The sequence below is a fragment of the Nyctereutes procyonoides genome, unplaced genomic scaffold (genome assembly GCF_905146905.1).
Source record: "Nyctereutes procyonoides isolate TBG_1078 unplaced genomic scaffold, NYPRO_anot_genome, whole genome shotgun sequence".
Taxonomy (NCBI): domain Eukaryota; kingdom Metazoa; phylum Chordata; class Mammalia; order Carnivora; family Canidae; genus Nyctereutes; species Nyctereutes procyonoides.
Genome location: NW_026575021.1, coordinates 15,378,135 through 15,399,561, shown reverse-complemented (window position 1 = coordinate 15,399,561; position 21,427 = coordinate 15,378,135). Strand labels below are relative to the sequence as shown.

Sequence of the window (21,427 nt, the reverse complement as noted above, 5' to 3'; positions counted from 1 at the left end):
CAGGTAAATGTAGTCTGGGGAAGCACAGTATTCCAACATTTGTTCCAGACATTTATTTTTTTTAAATTTTCATTTTTCTAGCCCCTAAATAGATTACTAGACTAATGAAAAGAGATATAATGGAAATTTCCAGTCCTTGGGTAGGTTTCAGGAGCCTCTTTTGGTGGCTCTGTAGAGAACATGAATAGCAGCAGAAGGTGGCAGTGCTGAGCTAGAAAACATAAACCTTGGGCTTTAACAAATCTTAGCTGGTTCACTGCCCAGGACCCCAAAGTGATCATTACAGACTCTGTCATCGATACATAATGTAGAGCTCTAGCAAGCCTAACCATTAAACTAAATGTCTGTAAAATGACCAAAGGTCCCGCGATAAGAAATCAAAGATATTCAATGGGTTTCAAGAAATAAGCTCTTTATAAAGTACTGTTACCCGACCTGGACAATAATGCTTCCCCCCCCCCCCCCCCCAAAAGTAGTGAATTGTGTTTATCAAAAAACAGTGAAATGCAAGCCTTGTAAAGGAATCAATGAGGCAGAAAGGTCCATGCAGCTTACCATTCATCAGGAGAACAACCATAATCCTCAGGTTCGGGGACATGGCTTCAGAAAGCAAGAGGAGGGGGAAGAGAGGGAAAAAAATCATCATCACAGACAGGCCGGAAACAGAGGAGCATGAATAACGGAAGGACTGAAAGACGGATCTTGAAAAGGTTAAGAAAAGGAACTTTTAGTTGATTCTGAAAGAATGGCAGTTGGTGTAGTAAGTAGGACACGATTTATGGTAAACTAAGCATGTCTACAAAATTATTCTGTAACAGGACAGCTCACTTGCCTCTCACTGAGGAACCGATTCATTTTATTCAAAGAATTCAGTATTCACCAACAAATGTTTTAACCTGGAGTTTTAAATACATGCTTAAACCGATGGAAAGTTACATATTATATAATTATATGTAATTATAAGATTACATATTATATATATTCATAAAATTACATATTATATATGTCATATATAACAGTCACAAAATTATATAATATATATTATATTATATATATATAAATGTTTTAATGAAACAAACATAACTAATACGTAGGGACAAACTATCACATTGATGAAATCTGCCAGATACACATCAGAAATAAACGTGACTACCATAAAGTAAGGGATCTTTAAACAGGCACACTGGAGTAAAAGTCAACTAGATTTCTATAATTAATTGGAACTGCATTTTAAAAGATTAACTGATACTAAAAATTGTTCACTTAAATCATAATTCACTCATTAAACCATTTGTTATCTCACTCAGAAAATACCATTCATCAATAATTTTAATTTCCTCCTTTAGCTCATTTGAGGCCCGGGACAAGTCCAACTGACATGTAGCCTTTGTTCTAAGCAGCCAGTCACGTATTCGCTCCGAAGTGGCCCATAATACGTGGCTGAGCAGATTTTCTTTTCCTTCTCTACGTATTTATTAGATTTTTCTTCCTATTGTCCAATGTTCTCCGGCTTTGTTGAGATATACTTGATGGATAACACTGTTCAAGTTTCAGATACAACGTGATGGTCTGATCCACTTCTGTATATACTGCAACAGGACTACCACCGCGTAGCTAACACTGCCATCGGTCACGTAACTACCATTTCGCGTGCGTGTCGTGGGAAAACTAACCTCTACTCTCTCAGCAGTGAGGACAGATCTTCTTATCTCTCATTTCTTTCACTATATATGACCATTCAATAATTTTTCTTTTCTTTTTTTTCTTCATTTTTTTAAAGAATTTATTTTTAAATATTTTATTTATTTATTCATGAGAAACACACACACACAGAGAGAGAGAGAGAGAGAGAGAGAGAGAGAGGCAGAGACACAGGCAGAGGGAGAAGCAGGCTCCATGCGGGGAGCCCGATGCAGGACTCAATCCCGGGACCCCGGGGTCATGCCCTGGGCTGAAGGGGCACTAAACCGCTGAGCCACTGGGGCTGCCCTCTTTTTTTTTTTTTTTTTTTAAGATTTTATTGACTTAATTTGAGAGAGAGAGAGAGAGAGCGCGAGCACGCACAGGAGTGCGGAGGGGCAGGAGCAGCAGCCGCAGCGAGCCTGACCGCCCCCCTTCATCCCAGGAGCCGGGATCATGGCCTGAGCCGGGGGCAGGTGCTTCACCTACTGAGCCGCCCAGGCATCCGGCATCCCAATATTTTTTCTTTTAAATTTAGTAGCTACCAATAGAGTCTAAAAAAAAAATGCAGAGTTCAGTACAAATATAAAGTCATTCATTGCTTCTGAGAAACATAACCCTCCCTGAAAACTCGTCGAGTCCCTCCAGCCGCCACCGTCCACACACTGTCTTCACCCTCCAGCAACTGGCCTGGCGAGGCCTCACCGCGCCACCTCCTCCAACGCACCGAGTGGCCTCCCGGGCAGCGCCCACCACGTCCAGCCACACTGACGGCGGTGCCCTCTACCCACTAGTCTCCCTTCTACCAGGTGGCTTGTTGATGCTCCAGGGGGAGGCGAGCCGAGTCTCCCGTGGGCTGGGCTCCCAGACAAAGACACCGCCCTCGGCGGCTTCCAGGCCCCGGCTGCAGGCCCGCGCGTGGGGCATCACGCTGTTCGGTCGGGCCGGCCGGGGACCACGGTGCCAGGGTTCTGGCTGTGCAGGCAGTCCCACAGGGCTCGGGGGCCCTTCTCCTGGGCCTGGCAGGGCTGGGTGCTGTTTGCACCCGGGGAGCCGCAGGGGCCCCGCGCACCTGCTCCTGAACCTGTGTGCACCTTTCCCCGCCAGCGCGGCTCCAGCAGCTCTGGTGCAGGTGCTGGGGGTCGCTGGCGTTGGTGAGCGTGTCGGGACCCCGGTCTCTGCCCGTGGAGCTCTTCACTTAATCAAACCCCTTCTTCTAGCGCCCAAGCCTCTGCTTCTCCTGGCGGGGTCTCCGGCCTGCCTGATGGGCTTGCATCCCCATCACACACTCACCGGGCCCTCCCCCTCCGTGCAGCCTGTTAGCCTTGATTACTTATTAACACCCATTTACCTCCAATCAACCACCAACTTCAGGAGGGCAGGAGCCATAGGAGCTTTCGCCGGTTATTACAACCCCATCATCTAACAAGGTGCCACGTACAGAAGGAGATAAAATTATTTGTGGGAGTATGTAAATAAACAAACGGGAGGTGTCTCCCCAGCTCTTGCCCAGGTGGGCAGTAAGATAAATGTGTTGGTTAGCATCTAGGCCTCAGGGCTAAGTTTTATTAGCCCTGTGATTGTGAGGTTTCTTTCTTTCTTTCTTTCTTTCTTTCTTTCTTTCTTTCTTTCTTTCTTTCTTTCTTTCTTTCTTTTCTTTTCTTTTCTTTTCTTTTTCTTTTTTGATTGTGAGGTTTCTTGTGGTGAATCTCTTCTCAGTGTGAAGCACAGATCCTTTTAGCAAACATACTGGTAAACAAAATATTGTCGTGTTAAGCCATTCGCGTATTGTATTTTATATACATAAGGATTGTTTTTAAGGAAATTTCATTTTTTTTACTCAAAGGGAACATGTCAATGAAATGTTTTTGGCTTTGATTAAACGACTAGCCCAATAAAAATCACTATTTAGTTGGCTTACTAGAATTTTTTTTTTTTTAACTTTAGAGCTTTGTACTGTGTTAAGCTTTGCCCAGCTGATCAGCTCATTCTAATAGTAAGGTCTAAATTACTGACAAAGATTATACTTAGGATAAGAGCCTCTTATATTCACTGTTTTGAGAGTCCTAGCCACTGAAACATAAAATTTTGCCTCCTTACCCCTTCCTGGTATTCCAGTTACTTTGATAAAACCGACCCATTTCCTATAGGAAGGAATTTGCTGAAATGATACTTTAACAAATGTTTAACAGTAGAATTTCTAGTGTCTAATAAGTTAAATTTACAAATGACATCAATTTACACTTAATCAAAGAAAGATATAATGAAACAATCTAGTAAGTTTAAACATAGTGGCCTCATGGATAAGGTTGAACTTGACAAAATAATCATCACTACGAAGTGACGGACAAAACTTTATTGTGTTGCCCATCATGAATCCAATTTGGCCGTGGTTATGTGAAATGAGACAAAAATTGCCAACATCAAATTTGGAAGCATTGTTTTAAGTGTTAAATATTAGCGTCTTGGGGATTCCTGGGGGGCTCAGTGGTTGAGCATCTGCCTTTGGCCCAGGGCATGACCCCGGGGTCCTGGGATCAAGTCCCGCGTCGGGCTCCCTGCATGGAGCCTGCTTCTCCCTCTGCCTGTGTCTCTGCCTCTCTCTCTGTGTCTCTCATAAATAAATTAAATAAATAAATAAATAAATAAATAAATAAATAAATAAATAGTAGTGTCTTACAAATCTAAGAAAATACAAGGCAAAAATGAAGACAAGTCTTGTTCTTCAAACTCATAAGAGCCAACAGATTTCAGCCCTGACTCTACCTAGCATAAAACCAGGCTTTTTGTTACTTCTTAAAAATGCTGAAGAAGGATCAGTTCTGAAGTTGTAACCCCAAAAGCATTTGTTAGTATATGATGATGTGTGGTGCTCTCCTTTGTTTTGCTACGTCCTGGGGGGATAAACACCATGCTTTCTTCTGCTGGAGTTAAAAGGTACGGATATGTCATAGTTGCCCATATTAATCAAGTGTTAACGCTGCTATAATGCAAATGGATTGCAAAACCATGTAATTTCCAGGCCTGGGTTCCGATAACCCAAAAGTGGCCCCAGGAAATTCCACAGAAAGATGGCTGGCAGTAATGACTTTTCTTGCTGAGTTTGGTGGAATTAGGGACAGTGGTGTGTCTTTTACTGTAAAGACCTAAGCATCTGAAGTTTCCTTTATCAAAGACATTTATCACCACTGTCTACAATGCTGACAACTCCAGTTGTCCATCAGGATGTCTGGGGGAGGGGATGTTGATGAAAAATCAGGATTAAGGATCGTAAACGCACAAACACAACACTGCACGATTACTGGAAGCAGTTTAACAACCAGCTTCACTCAGCAAGGCTTCTGGTATTCTCAAAAACATGACATATCACCGGGGAAAGGGATGTATTTCTGTTTACATAGTTAAATTTGCAAACAAAGGAACACCTTTCCTTTTATTTCTAATAAAACACATTATTATGTTTTTTTATATCCAGAATTTTATATCTGGAAAAGAACTTCAGAGATCATCTTATCTCACTATCCTCATTTTAAGGAGTTTGGAATATTTGAAAGGAATTATTGATAGTTACATGGTGAATTAGTGACAAAGCTAGGACTAGTCTCATGGCTGCACCTCAATAGAAATTATGTTATTTGCCCAAGAGGAAATTTGTCTTAATGGAAACCTAATCTAAATGATGACTCTTCTTAACTCTTAATACTACTTTAATATTTACCAGTCTCAGACTCACCCTATCTGATGATGATAGCAATAGACCCAGAAAGAACACTGCTCTTTAGAACTACTGCCTCGAAGTGTTTAAAGACTTGTTGCAAGAATAAGAAAAAAACTTGATAAAATGCAGGAGAGAGACTAGATCTCATTCTAGTTTTCTGTTCTGGTGAGTTCACCATCAGTAACTACTAATTTGAAGAACTTGCTTATTCAGTTAGAAATTTGCAAGATAAAAAAAAAAAAGGATGTCAATTATCAGACCACTCCAAAAGTAAATTCACTTATAAAAGCAGAATTTTTGTAAAAACAACCTCCATAAATCTGTCAGGAAGTAATAATAGGCCTTTCCTTCTCTTGCCTGGGGTCATTGTGGGTCAAATATGCAGGATGTCAAAAGGTGTGGATGCATCTGCCCCACAAAAGCAGCTAACCAAATTACAAGGCCAGAAACAATTGGTGGGTAGGGAGGAGTAAGGACAGCCTTTTCTAGGGGAAGAGAGAGAGCTTCAGATAGAGGAAAGATGCAAAATGGCATCCAGCCCTGGAAACAGTAAGTATGCTTCTTAAATTAACATCCTGTCTCTGCAAGTGTGAAAGAGCCATTCAATCAAATGTCTTTTCAGCTTCATTTACACAGGCACTTTGAAGTCCTTTTAGTCACATTCTCTGCTAACCCAAAGAATAAGGATATCTGCCCCCATCTACTTCTCTTTGTAGACCTTTGTATATGAGCTTTTACAATTCTTGACCGAATGGTTATTTATTTATAATTTATAATTTTAACTGAGGCATTTTCAAAATTCATTATTTTTATACTAGCTTACTGCTTGGAGACAGAGTGTTGAGTGGGGAAGAGTGGGTATAAGCCACAAAACCGAAATGCAAGTGACCTTACTTGAATGGCTAAGAGATCAGTATTTCCCAGTCTCACTTGTTAGATAAAGTCAGTAGGAAAATTTGGTAATAAGTCATGGTCAAGGTCAGTCTAACCAAGGAGATCATGTCCTTTTAGGAAACGTACAGATTAATTTTCTCACATTACCCTCCGAAGTATTTCAAAAAGAAAGAAAGAAATGGGTTTTTAACAAGCATATTCTAAAGGACATTAGAAGCCTAATAAAAGTCTCTTTTAAAAAAATTTTAATTCAATTAACATGTGTTATTAGTTTCAGAGGTAGAAATCAGTGATAAAAGTTTCTGATGGTAGCCATTACACACTGGATTTAAGAGTTTCATGTCCTACCTCCTTCCCACCATCAGAAATTTAGATTGCTCTGTGACAGCAAAGAGGTGAGACAATATAAGAAAAAACAAATTGAAGGGATAACTATCAGAGAAAAACGATATTTTAACTTGAAAAGTGCCCAAGGACATTCTGCATGTTATTACGACGCTGTACTCTAACTTCATGGCAATGTAGAGGGGCATGTGTTTGTACTTCATGACCAGAGCAGTTGGAGACCTTTAGCAACTCTTAAAACATGGAAATACTACCACCTTGTAGGTAATTCCCAATGAAAACCAATTCCAAACTGTAACACACAAAACATACATGTATGTTGAAGTCAGAACAGGGGCTTTTTATAGTTTAAAAATTTCCCCTATAAGAACTCTCAAAACATACCAAGCTTTTAGCACTAATTAAACGTGCATGTCATATTCTAATTAAAGGAGAAAAAAACTTACCCATAAGCAACTCCAGCTATGGTGCACTTCTTAAACTGCATTACATTGCAGGTCAGAGTACCGGTTTTGTCAGAAAATATGTATTTTACCTAAAAAAAAAGTTTAAAATTTCCCATTAAAATTTCAGAATTCTTTTTATGCCAATCTCTCACAAAGGGGGAAAATACCCCTTGCACAATTACTTTTCTTCAATCTTGTTACGTTATGGACACAACAGATGCTATTAACTGATGAATTTCTTCACATTCATTAAGGAATATGTTCAACTTTTTTTTTTTTTAGTGTTTTAGCAATGAATCATTTCAAATATGAATAGCGAACACTATCAAGATCTTAGGGAAACTGCAGCCATACAGAAATATGCCTTGATATGGTCTCAATTTCCACTAGAAAGTAACACTACGGCTATTTAACATTTGTGGTGTCCTAAAACATCTACCAGTATTTCTCAAAAAAACAATTACAGAATTGGTGGTGGCTTGTGCCACAAGCCACCACCAATTCTGTAATTGTTTTTTTGTAATTGTTTCTGTCCATACATCTGAATTGGTAAGAAAAAGGATAATTCTGGCCAAAATGCTATTTGAAAAGTATGAGTTAGCAAACGGCAAAAATACAGAATAAGAACTGCTCCTCAGCTAGTATGTAAATATGGATTACAAATACACACGTGTGTGTAACACACACATATGTGTGAAAACAGTATGAATTATACATCTAAAACTCTGGTTTGATTACTTTCATATATTGACTTACACAGCCTCATTGATCAATTTAACTTTTTCTTTCTGGTCAAAAGCTGTGAGCAATTTTAATGCTAAGAGTTTATAACTCAAAAATAGCCAGTACTTTATTACTAACCAGGTTATATACTGAGGGAAATCCCTTAGCACAATACCTTATTCTGAGAGCAAAATAGGTTAACTAAAAATTAAAATTGATAATTATGTACTATCATGTATTTATGCTGATTGCTCAAGTAATGGGAAATTAGGAGCTAGCAATTCATATGCAAATATGGCAGAAATTACAACAAATCTGACCTCCAGTTTAACATATCACCTAGAAATTCAGTTTACCTGGCCAAGTTCCTCGTTCAGATTAGATGTTCGAGCCATAGCAGCAGTGTCTGTGGGTTCGTAGTGCATGTCGAGATCCTATTTTTTTTTTTTGGAAAAAAAATAAAAGAAATTACTAAATGCAACTGGTAACAAGAGATTGACTGAAATTTTATTTAGCTAGTCAGCTGTATATGCAACCACTCTCATTTATTGCCATCCCTATGCCATTTCAATTGATTTCCCTGAAAAGTACTTGGTATAGAATATTATATTTCACAGTAATGGCAGGACAGTATGAAACTTAGAGCATATCTCTGCAATCAGGCAATCTTGATTTTCTATAATTCTATCTTTTCTAGATATGCGACCTATGGTAAGGATGAAATAAGGGATCCCTGGGTGGCGCAGTGGTTTGGCGCCTGCCTTTGGCCCAGGGCGCGATCCTGGAGACCCGGGATCGAATCCCACATCAGGCTCCCGGTGCATGGAGCCTGCTTCTCCCTCTGCCTATGTCTCTGCCTCTCTCTCTCTCTCTCTCTCCCTCTCTGACTATCATAAATAAATAAAAAATTTTAAAAAAAAAGAAATAAGACAATGTATGTGAAGCGCTTCCTAAGGTGTCCGAGATAGTATAAGTACTTAATGTAGCTAAATAACAGCAACTGAACATTGCTCAAATAACTAAGATTTTAAACCCCTAGAAAAATTACTCAAGAGATCCTATCTGGTTGTATAGACTTTCTTGACTCAAGTTCCTTCTACAGTATATACTCGAAAGCAAAATGCGTGCACTTGTCAAAATCCAAACAAAAATATACAGCTTTTGTACTAATTTGTACTTGTTTTGTACCCATATATTATGAGGCTTGGCTATTAACCCTGTAAGAATTAGTATTTTCTATAATATACCATTTGATTAGCAAGTTAGGGTTTAATGATTTTCACATGTCAAAGGAAAAGGACGAATTTGCTTTCCCACATTTGCATTTCAGACTGATCAGTATCAGTTCTGAAGCAGGCTGTTGACTTATAGGTGTCATGTTTTAAGAAGGATATTAAACAACTGAGCAATGTTCAGAAAGGAATGAATGAAATGGGGAGTAGGCTGGAAATCGAGTCTAATAAGGAACAGAAGGAGACGGGGAAGATGTGATAGAAGAACAGAACATAGTAGCCTAGATTTGTTTTGTTTTGTTTTTAAATATGTATTTGTTTGTAGAGAGAGAGAAAGAGAGCACATGTGCAAAAGGGGGAGGGGGGAGACAGTCTCAAGCAGACTCTGGACAGAGCATGGAGCCTGATGAGGGGCTCGATCATCTGATCATGAGGTCATGAGATCGTGACCTGAGCTGAAACCAGGAGTGAGATGCTTAACCGACTGAGCCACCCAGGTTCCCTGCTGAGTTCTAATGTTCTGCAAGGCTGTTGTCCAGAAACAACAATAGACATTTTCACAAAAGTTCAGGTAGAGCCAGTATCAAAGGGGGGTTGTGGTTATTAATCTCATTTCCACACACAGAAAAGCTGCCTGGGAGGAGGAGAACTGTTAGGAATGTTATAAAATCTCTGTATAATAGAAAGGTGGTTGAAAAGCATAAGCCTGCTGGGTTGCTCCGACACTAAAATTATGCCATTATTTGAAGCAAATATTATTATCGAAAATCCAAGTAAACAATAATAAAGTGACTAGTTATTTGATTTTCATAATGAGTCATCTTATCATTTCTTATTGTAAAGTGGGAAACCTCGATAAGTTTTAATTGTAGTTACACAAATTTTATTACATAACTTTTCAGCAACATATTTCCTGTATGAAATAAACCACATCTGCAGCTCATTTTAGATTTCTAAATTATACTGGTCACCTACCAATGAATTAGGCAATGAGGTGGATCATTTACCATGGGAAGATAATGAACAAAGGCAAAAGGATCATCAGTTATATTTTTTAAAATGCTAATATTGTTCATTTGAAAGACTTTAAAATAATTTTAAAAGATAGCATCAAAAAAGAATACCAAATTTTCTCAAAAGAAAAGAAAATTAAATTTTTTGGCAGAGTAAGTCTGAAGGTTTATTTAATTTACATAAATTCATTAATTTTAGCTTTGGTAAAATAAAACTAAGAACAACACATTTTATAAACAAAATATTTATGAAACAGATGTCCAGCACATTTTTCCAAGACTTAAAAAAAAGTCTGAGAAGAAAAAAAATTAAGAATAATCAAGCACAGCTGAATTTGTTTACAGTGTGGAAAAATAAACTACACAGGTGTATAAAACATGACCGACAGCTTTGGTTGTTATAAGCAGTGAGTACAGTATTATTTGTACAGTACTCAACTGTTTAGGAGGCTGCTTGCGATGCTCCTTTGCTATATATTACCATCATGAGATGCTGGTAAACCATGTTTTATCATTTCTATGTAAAGGTCCAAGAAAATAAGTTTCAAAGAAGTCAGGTGGCTTGGCAAAGTTCACACAGCAAGTAAATATAGAACTACAACTATAAATCAGATATTTTTACATCAAACCCCATGGTGCTCCTTTTCCCCAGGACCACTATGTAACCCAAAATACGTTTCCTTAACTGGGGACCTACTTCCCCAGAATGTCTGGTCTGTAAACTTGTATGATTCTGAGATAAGAGTTTTTACTATAATTTTTACATGTCCAATGAATTTGTTACAATTATATTAGAGTCAAAAATATTTTGAAATGTCGCCTTGTAGTCAATAAGAGATAAGGTATCATTAAGATTTTGTTTCTGAGAGATCAAAATACCCGATCAGGGGGTTGCCTGGCTGGTTCAAATGGTGGAGTGTGCAACTCTTCAACATGAGGTCGTGAGTTCGAGCTCCACGCTGGGTGTAGAGATTACTTAAAAAAAAAAAAGTCTTCAAAAAAAAAAAAGTCTTCAAAAAACCCTACTGATAAAAAGACAAAACATTTATTTAGAATGATGAAAACAATAATAATTTATATTTACCCAATTTATAAAGTATGCCTGGGTAAATTTCACCACTTCTAATGTAACCAACAAGCTGATAGGAATGAGATTGTTGAAAAGGATGATGAAGGTCAAGAAATTCAGTCCAAAATTATTAGCACCACCATCTGTTGGGAGAGGTAGGAAGAAAGTCATTTATAGTCTTACATATTCCATTTGTATTGATCAGAACTTCAGCGTAACAAAACTTTTCCATATTACACAACATATCCAGATAGATAGGGAGGAACACTGTACTGAGAGCATAACCTTATTCTCAATACATTCAAGATGGAACAGCACTTTTTGTGTGTGTTCAGTATGTTGCTGGTCCTATTAAGAACTTCATAATGGTACTAAAGAATGAAAGTACTACCAAGTATTTCAAATCCTAAACAGGAAGTTTAGAAACTATGTTTAGAAACAGGAAGTTTAGAGCTATCAGAGACAGGACTGTGGGTTTACACATGTAAAATCTCAATTGGGTAAAATCACTTTTACCTAAATTCTTAAAAAGCACTTCCAATTTGAAGCATGCCTTACAAGCAAGCAAACAAAACAGCAGCAGCAAAACTAACCCAAATAGCAAAAAACAAGGTAGGGCTGTATCCCAGGCAATGACACCCTTCCTCTCCAATAATGAAAATAGAACAGCTATCCCAGACGTGCTGTAAAGTATGTGAAGAAGCAAATTGATGGTGGTCATAACAGTTCTAATGTTGAACTAGTAAATCAATGCCAAAAAAAAAAAAAAAAAAAGTTGGAATGGCCACAAAACTATATCGATGTGATAAAAACTGAAAAAAAAAAAATCAATCCTGCTACAAGGTTTACTAGAATTTGTTTTCATGCCTTTGGAAATTAAGTATTTACTGGTTAAGTACTCATCAAAAGGCAGTGCAGACTTATTTTCCAGAAATATTCAGGGACAGTGCATTAATCTTATAATCATAAAAGGATAGATGATCCAAAAAAGGACTTATTTAATAGGACTTTCCCTAAGACAAGATGACCATTAACATGTACTGCATTTGTGAGTTCAAATGACAGTACATTCAATTTATACATTTTACAAGCATGTGCTCTACTTCTGGTGCTTTTACTGTAATCAATCTGCTTTCTTTACCAGGTAGCTATCTAACCACCTGTGTTAAAATATTTTTAAAGAATGAATAACATTAAAAAAAACAATAAAAAAGAATGAATAACATTCATAAAAATAAAATCAATAAACATTTTCTACTACTATAGAGTGATCATTGTATTTTTAAGGATCCTGAAATTTTAGAGACTCTAACAGTTTACTTTTACTGGAAATTGCACTGAAAAATAAAAATTAAATGCCCAGTTATCTTGGCAACAAGGTTTTCTTTTTAGGAATTATAGGAAATCCCATCAGCCGTGAAACAAAAATGTGGTTTAACCAAAGAAAAAATAAATATAACAGGCACTTTAATACTTACAGTTTAGGTTGAGATACCAGTCCTTTCCAGAATGCCTCCGATTCCAAATGGCTGAGCCCACAGAACAGATGAGAGACATGGCAATTAAGATACAAAATAAAATCAAAATTTGTACATTTGTAATCCGTTCCACATTTGAGAGTTTAAGTGGTGGACTTGTTGAATTCTGTAAAAAGAAACAAGATGAGCAATAAAAAATGTGTACAAATTGGTTTTAGTAATGTATATTCGGTATTTTGGTGAAGATGACAAAGTAAGTCACAGCTCAAAATCTATTTAGACATGGATAGATGCCTAAAAATTATACAGAGAAAAAAATTCCACAGACTTAATAAGCTGTCAAATGTTAATCATCTTTTTTTCCCTAAAGGCCACTATACCACCAAGGCCTTTTTCTAAGAGGAGGAAATAATATTTCTCTTCCAGACATAACTTCTGCATCATGGCAGGGCAGATGAACAGTGTGCATCACTATTTTAGCAAGTAGGGTAGACTAGAGGTACTGAGCATCTCAGCTCAGGAAGAAAGCCAGAGATGGTGGCCGATGTGCCCAGAACCAGAGACCGGAATGTTCCAAAGCAGGAAGGCCACAGTGAAAGGATGTCTGGTTTCCAGATTTCTGGTGGCATCCCTGACTGTTCTACCGAACGTAGCAACAATCTAAGTAGTCTTGGCTATAAAGAACAACAGAAGTAAGTTTCCTCAGGTATAAAATAATGGTTTACAAAATTTATAGAACGGTGACGGGTGGAAGCATCATGGTTAGGATGGAATCCTTAAAAGGATTGCCTGTTGATAACGTCTCTGTGGCTTTACAGTTTACAAAGTTGTCAGACCTTGAAACAGATTTTCCTGTAGTATCTTAAAATAGTTCTTTGCCTGTGCATCTACCCACTGAACACTCAATGATGTTATAACCGAGAGAAGAAGCATCCACAGGCGCGTAAACATTACAAGGGCTAAGACCAAAGCTGATTGAAAACAGCTTAACATAACAAGGATACCAAAAAAGGGTCAACACTTGACTCACAAATTCTTAATTTTATGAAAAAAAAGGAAAACAGTTGTAAAACTTGATCACTGCATTAAAGTTATAAGACAAGTACTTTAATGCAGAGCACTCATCATTACGTAGACAGCTGGTACCAATCGCTTCAACAGCTACTAAACGCTGCCGGAGGACCGATACATAAAATCAGGAAGAGTTCATGCACCGCTGATCTCTGATGAACTCCCCAGTATTCCCGCGTGCATGAGCCACTGTATAGCCCCACACGCTGAAGAACGAGATTCTGAATGTACAGAGTGGGGCTCAGGAATCTGTGACAGATGGTCTGCTATGTTTGGGATTATTGCACAGAGAGCTACAAATAGCACATTTCCAAGAGAATAGGTCCAAAAGGTTTTCATAGATAAAAATCCCACCTGCATCAGTTTGGTGTCATGTCCAGTGTAGACAACTATTCCGTGAACCCACTGTGTATTTCTCAACTGGGCGCCTCGAAGAAGAATCTGATCTGCTCCCAGGGGGACAGTGCTATGACAGATGATGTTGACATTAGAAACAACATTTTTTAAAACGCTTAAGAATTCTATAGCTACTACATAGTTTCCAACGGAGGTTCTGCTATTAAAATAGCCCTTCTCACATTTACTTTATTTTTAGAAAAGAAGAAATTTTCCTACCACTAAAGAATTTTCTAACACGAGGACAGCTGGAAGGAAGCATTTCAGTTGCTTCTCCTTAGCACCAAATCAGCCATTTCTTACAACTTCACTATCCAAGATAGTAGGCAATGTTTTGGAATTCAGAGGCTAATTGTCAAACCTATTTAAGACTTTTCCTGATTTAGTCTGTTTAGGTTTCTGAGATGTTTGGAAGTGGTAAGATTAAGGGATATGCTCCCCCTCCCACAGCTAATTAAAAATAGCTTGGTGCATGATAAAGGTTCAAAATATAGACAAGGCAAGGTAAATACACAGATCTCATCATACATTCCTGTTGCCATCCCTGCCCCACAGAGACAAGTCCCTGTATTTAAAATCTGTAGGGGAATTTATTGTATCTGGATATCAATTCTCCAAGAAATGTAAGTATCCAGTAAATGGTAAGCATCTAACAAATCTTAACCATTCCTCAGAAATTACAGCAGATTGAGGAGTATCTATTCCATATAATCCTCAAATCCTTTAAACCACATTTTTTTCAAGAATAAAGGCCAAGTTGGGTCTTTTGTGGGTTCTTGGTAAAACTACCATTACGGTAGGCTGTTGGTTGACACAGCTTCATGCAGAGACATCTGAAAGGTACAAGTTATCACAGACATAGCGGGATTCTTTACGGAAATGTACTACACAAAAGGTAATGGCTCAAGGATTCCTATTAGTATGTCTTTAGTGGAAAAAAAAAAAAAGCAAGAAAGAAATGTCAAGTATAAAGAAAAATATATTAAAAAAAAAAAAAAAAAACTTCTGTAAAAAGAAGGAAACTGTTCTCCTAAGAAAAGTCTTCAGAACTTTTTGGCCGTAGAGGCAAGGTGAGGTTGAATCTTTCATTTCTGATGGGCGTTTAGGTCTGGTAGGTGTCTAGAGCTAGCAGAGGCTTGGACCTCGGATCTTCTTTCAGGAAGTACACGAATGTCAACTGGCTCAGGTGAAATCAATTCAGATGTGTGGGTCATAACAGCACCTGAAGGCCTCCACTTAAGCCCTATGGAAATGGTGTATGCCAACTTAGAAAAAGAACACAGTGTCTATAATCCTATAATTCTTATTCTTTCTGCACAACGGGATGCCTTTCAGACCCTTCTGGAGAGGAACCCCTCTCGTGTATACCTCAAGATTTGCGGCGCACTTCAGAGCTGGGAGAGGACCTGAGGCCTAAAACACATTTCCAAGAAATTCTTGGGAAGCTGCTAGACTATGCTCTGGGGTACACATGGGCCAAGTGTTCCTCACATATACAACAGGGTAGGACAACTGTCATCTCAGCATTTGTGGTGTGGATAGATTGGAATTGGATACAGGCTCATCAAAAGCAAAAAAAAAAAAAAGAAAAAAGAAAAAGAAAAACAAAAAAACGAAAAACAAAAAACAAAACCAAAAAACCAAAAAACCACCTTTCAATTACAAAGACTCAACAAGAGTTAGTTATTAGATATCATCAGAGTCGGAATCCCAAAGCTTCTGGCATTAGACAATGACTCTCATCCTTAATAACGGAATCAAAGTCCGCTCATTCCAAACCAAGGGGCTCCAAGAGCTCTGGGTAATCACTGTAAAAGTTAAATGTGCTACAAATACAAAGGTATCTGTTTCCACCTTTTGTATATTTTAAAGCATATTATATACATTCTACCTGTACCCTGTACCCTAAATCTTGGCGCTATAATACAAAGCTTCTCTTTGCATGGATTTGCTTGGCATTGATTTTGATGGGGAACCAATAAGAGATGGAAGCTGGCCAGTGAGGAATGTCAGACTACAGAAACATCACTTATATACATGGCCAACTCTATTATTAGTCTACAACCATATGTTCACTCTGTGAGGTCACTCTGTGCAAATTTTAGAACAATATAGAATTACTTCACAAATTACAGGAAAGCTTTCGGTGGATCTGAACGGAGGATGACAGTTTAGGGTCTCTTTCAAATGTCCTTTAGATTTCAAATACTGGAGTAATGCAATTACAAAACAATGAGACCGCTGATCATCTCCCTCAGGCTGGTGGGATGATCTAGTGCACTGAGCGGGCCTCTAGGGTGAGGCAGGGGAGAAGGGAAGGGAGCACAAGAGGAAGAAGAGGGAGATAGGAAAGACCCCACCCTTCCTGCCAGGTTCTGCTCCATTTCTGCTCCCTTTTGCAACAAAGCTCCCTGAACAGTCTGTCTACACCCCGTATTTTCAACTCCTTCCCCTATCTCAGATCCACTCCATCAGGCTCCACCTGTTCTAACCAAGCTCAAGGATTTCTACTTTGCTAAATCCAACTGTTCATTCTCAGCCTCATTGCACTTGACCAGCAGCAACATCTGACCCACTTTAGTCACTTCCTCCACCTTGGTAGAGTTTCTTTACCCTATCTCAGCTTCCTTCCAGACCAACCCAGTTTGGGTTTCTTTTGCTGGTCCCTCCTCTTTACCCAGCCTTAATGTTGCAGTCCTAGGACAGTCCTTGGGACTCCTCACCTTTCTATCCATCCCCTTTTATCCTCAGTGATTTCTTCCACGTCCATGGCTTTAATTATCTATGTCAACTATCCCCAAATTTATCTCATGATCCAGACCTCTATCCCAAACTCCAGGCTTATATATTTACCTGGCTCCCTGACACAAATTTATAAGTTCAAAACTGAACTGCTGGTATCCCCCCCTCCCCAACCCCTGAAAGGATCCCCATTCCACTCAGAGTAAGACCCTACACAATGGCCTTCAAAGCCTTGCATGGTCTTCCTTCTATTACTCTGTCTTGGTGAGATTCCACTCCAACCATACTGGCCTCCCTGAAATTCTGTAACTACTCCAGGTGCTTCTTCCCCACTTTAAGATGATGTAATAATAATACAACTAATAATTGTAATAACTATTCCTTCTGTCTGGAATCCTCTCCCTCTAGACATATAAATGGCTAACGTCCTCACTTCCCACTCACCTTGTTCAATTATTACCTGCTGAATGAGACTGTAAGGATCCTAACTCAAAGTGATTCCCTCCCAAGGACTCCCAGTCTGCCTTTCCTGGGCTACTTTTTCCAAAGCATTTATCATTTTCAAACAGTATAAAATTTTCTTATTTATCGTTTTATTGTCGGTTTGCCTTTCTCTTACTGCAAGAAAATAAGCTCACCGGGGCAGGTATATTTATCTCTTTTGTTCATTGGAGTCTCCTTAACACCTGTAACTAGCTTAGGCCACTTGGTGCTCAATACTGGTTGAATCAAAGAGGGAAAAGGTAGGAAAAGAGAAGTGGGAAGGGAAGAAGAGCAGGAAGCAGGTAATGGCAAAAATAACTACAGATGATAACATGGCCTAGAAAAGAGTATATGAAATGATACAGAGAAGAAGACAAGAAATTTGTCTTGTACAAGTACGATGAACTCCTTGGGCGTAGAGCTTAAACTCCTTGAGGCACCTATAGGTCACAGGTAAGGACCCGCGCCATGGAGATTGCAGACAGGCCTACAACATAAGTATTCTGGCCAAAGAATAAGCCACTACACAATGTGCCAGAAGCCTGGCATGTCCCTGGAAACATCTAACTGTCCCTTTGTCAGGAATCCCGAGGAAGCTGTCAGCTGTACCACATGCGTAGCGTCGAGAACTAACGTTTCTGCAAAAAGACTCTTGGTGGAAAGCAATATAGAGCTGCTTAAGAAAGAGGTTTTGAGCATTCACACTTAGAGCATGAGAAAATAATACGTTCTCAGGCTTGGAAAACACTTAACCAATACACCGGGACACTGTGTTTTTATGAAGACCGCTTTTACGTACCTGTGTCCATCAAGCCTGATGTTTCCCACAAAATCGTACAGATGTCTGTTTGGACTTTCACATTCAATTCTGCCAGAAAGTCTCATCAAACTGTCAATGTCTTTTATATCTGATGTCGCTGGTAAGCCCTGTTTAGAAATTTTTAAATACGCAAAAGAGTATATTAAATGAATTGCGTGTGGGAGGGAAGGAGGGAGGTAGGGGGGATTCTGAATTCACCTAGGCCTGAAGCTCTAAGAGATCCCACTATTTTATAAGCAAAGCTCCCCCCTTATACAATACTCTTTGCCAAATCATATTTAAGGGGATACCTTCCTCTCTGCTTGAGCATAGTGCAGCTTTTATGAAAGTCTGAACACATATTTGAGACTATAAACTTTTCCGCAAAGATATTTTGAAGTCTTCAAAGATTATTTTGAAGTCTTCTTTTATTTTTGCTTCCAAAAATAGAATTAATATTTAGCACTATACAGTCTGTCTGCTGAATCTCAAAAAAGAGAATGCGAAACAAATAGAATCTGCGTCCAAAGAAGAGTCATTATGCTTCTGTTCTTCTAATCCACAGAGAAGGAAAACTCAAAAATAGTTCTTCCCTCTGGCCAAATAGATTCGACCAGCTGGAAGTGGACAGGCCACTGCTTCCCCAGGCACGTGGAGTCTGGGTGCTAGGGTGACCTGCTTCCCCCACATCCAACCTTCCCACGTGTCATTTCCATCATTTACCTAGAACGCAAGAGAGTACATTTTGTGAAGTCCCTTTATTTTTTTATTTTTTTATTTTTTTTGAAGTCCCTTTAAATGATCTTTGCTTTCTGTCAGGGACGGTAGGTGAAGCAAACAGAGAAATCTAAAACTATTCCCTGAGATTAGTGAGCTTTTAAGAATAAGCAATCCAAACTCTGTCTTTTCTTTTTCTTTTTTCTTTTTTTAATTTTTTTTGTTTTTTGTTTTTTTTAAACTCTGTCTTTTCAATACGGCAAAGCCAAATCATAATTTGGCCCAGGGAAATAGGGGCAATAAATAGGTGAACCCATGTCAAGGCACTTAGAACTATTAGTACTATTATTATCAGATTGTTGGCTACTACTACATAAAATACTAAAAGTATTACGAAGAGTATCTAGATGATGGACCATATTTCATCAGGCAAATAAATCTGAGTCTTCCATTATACTTGAGGATACCTCTTCATAGTGGCTCACTGAGAAGGCATTTGCAATTAGATAGAATTACTTCAAGACAGTAACAGAAATAAAGCTCCTGATTTCATGTAACGAATCAGCAAACATCATATAAACCCGAATTAGATCTTACCTGCCTAATTTTCAGGTTTGTTTCACCATCTAAATTGGAAGTCTCAATGTAGCACATGGCCTGGGGCTCACTGTTGTTTAAAATTGAAAAGCAGAAAGATTTAGTGGGGGAAGGAAGCATAATAATAACTTATTTAAACGCCTAGATTCCCTGAAGCCTTTTGTTCTAAACAAAGCTCTAGCCCTCTAGTTTGATTTTCAATCTAATTGCTCATGTAGGACAACCCATGGATCCGCTTTTCAGCTAGAAGGACCCAAAAGCAATTTCCTGACCACAATCAGTACTGATCTTCAGGATAATGAAAATGATTAGATTTGTCATAGGATACTAAATTTGCTCATCCATACAGACACAACACAGACGGCATCGGAAATGTAAAGCAGTTTGTGTCCAGATTTGTCTCCAGCTCAAAAATATCAAGTGAGATTTCATGTTTGTAGCCCATGTATAAATTGATTAAGGAAAGTGTTTGATTAGAGGACTCCAGATTGCTGCTTGTGCAAACTCCCATTTACTACCTTTTAAGAAAAGATGAATAGGATCATATGAGTCATAATATTTACATTTTAAGGCTACTTTAAAAAAAAAGTATGAACAGATTTTACAATGAAAGAGGATATCCATTTTTCTCCTCCTATTTTTTGTTTTGTTTTTTTCCTGCTTCTGTTCTATTTCTTGAGGTCCTTTGAGAGATTCTCCTGGTAGAAAACACTAACACTAAAACCAGCCAAGTTGGCCACCCTACCCCTTGAACTAAACCCAGGAGATCCACCAGAGTGGTTTTGGGAAGTCCAGTGTGCAGTGGCCGGTGAAGGGGTCGGTGTGCTCCAGTTTTATCACAGGTGCCACACCCTGGGCTGTTCATATCCTTCCCCTTCATAAACTAACTTGACATGCCCAACAATGACAGACAGGAGAATTTGCCTTCTACTTGTATAATAGGGTCTTCAAGTATAAGGAAAAGTGTTCTCAAGTTATATTGATTTCATTAACACTTGGCTGTACAATAAGCCTAATTAATATCACATAACTCTGAACGTAATCTCAGATTAACATATGTATTCACAGTTAGGAAAAAATGTGTCAGTTACAAACATCTGGAATCTTCTAATCAACTTTCAATTTGTACATGTGCAAAACACACTATTCCAAGTTTCAGAAATGGGCCGGTAGCTTAGTTTTGTGGCCTGGAGGTTTGTGAAAAAGGCTGAAACATGGTCACTGATCAAATATTTTACAGATTCTTTTTATTTTCTTATTTTTTAATTTTTTTACAGATTCTTTTTTAAAGTAACTTTGCAAGTTCTTCAGTTTACTGTATGGATTTTCTGTTTTCCCTCCCATAAAGGCTGATGCTTTTATTCCAATTGGAGAATTTTTTCGATATTTATATTTTCACGCTATCACTCATTCAACATTTGGCTTTTTATTACTGTCACAGTAGTAATTTGGCTCTGGTAACTGCTGCTAATTTGTAAGTTATGTATACCTTTGAAACATAAATGGTTTATGAAATTATAAAACATATCTTCTGAATATAGAAGCACAATGAGAAGCAAATGCTAACTGAATGATGTGGATTCTGTATTTTGGCAGTAAAATGCATTAAAATATTATTGATCAATATATCCAAGGCTATTCTCACATTAAAATAAGAATAACATTCTGGTTTTTCTTATTCAACAAAGCAATTTTTCTAGGACTTTAAATGGCTGGGAAGTTAAAAAGTCAAATGGCTGACTTCTATTTGAAGCAGGGCAAATAAAAGGCATCCAAATTCAGAACATTCTCAATCCCTTAAGACAGCTGTTACTGAAGCAGTGCTTAATAGTGCACGAAAAAGCAGCAAGAAGTCTTACATGGGGAATCATGCTGGATAATAAATATTTCAGCAAATTACGTTGACATCCAAAATGCAAACCACAGAGAGGCAAAGCAGGCGTTTTGATTAGTAAGTGGAAAAATGAAACAAGATGCACATCACAATACAGACACTAGTGGACAGCTGAACTTTATTACAGTAA

General features: G+C 38.3%; 1 protein-coding gene across 7 annotated transcripts in view; it reads right to left on the bottom strand.

Annotated features, from left to right (window-relative positions):
• Window positions 1–21,427, bottom strand: part of ATP8A1 (ATPase phospholipid transporting 8A1) — a 223,531-nt gene that overhangs the window by 134,230 nt on the left and 67,874 nt on the right. For 6 of the 7 annotated variants that reach the window (XM_055339524.1, XM_055339517.1, XM_055339509.1 and 3 more), the window contains 7 exons: window positions 19,404–19,473; window positions 18,090–18,217; window positions 14,024–14,135; window positions 12,599–12,764; window positions 11,136–11,263; window positions 8,163–8,240; window positions 7,084–7,172 (listed from right to left, as the gene is read on the bottom strand). In XM_055339524.1, the coding sequence (XP_055195499.1) occupies window positions 7,084–7,172; window positions 8,163–8,240; window positions 11,136–11,263; window positions 12,599–12,764; window positions 14,024–14,135; window positions 18,090–18,217; window positions 19,404–19,473 (771 nt within the window). Of the gene's footprint in view, window positions 1–555; window positions 601–7,083; window positions 7,173–8,162; window positions 8,241–11,135; window positions 11,264–12,598; window positions 12,765–14,023; window positions 14,136–18,089; window positions 18,218–19,403; window positions 19,474–21,427 lie in introns of all 7 variants that reach the window. The other variant, XM_055339561.1, reaches the window with a different exon arrangement.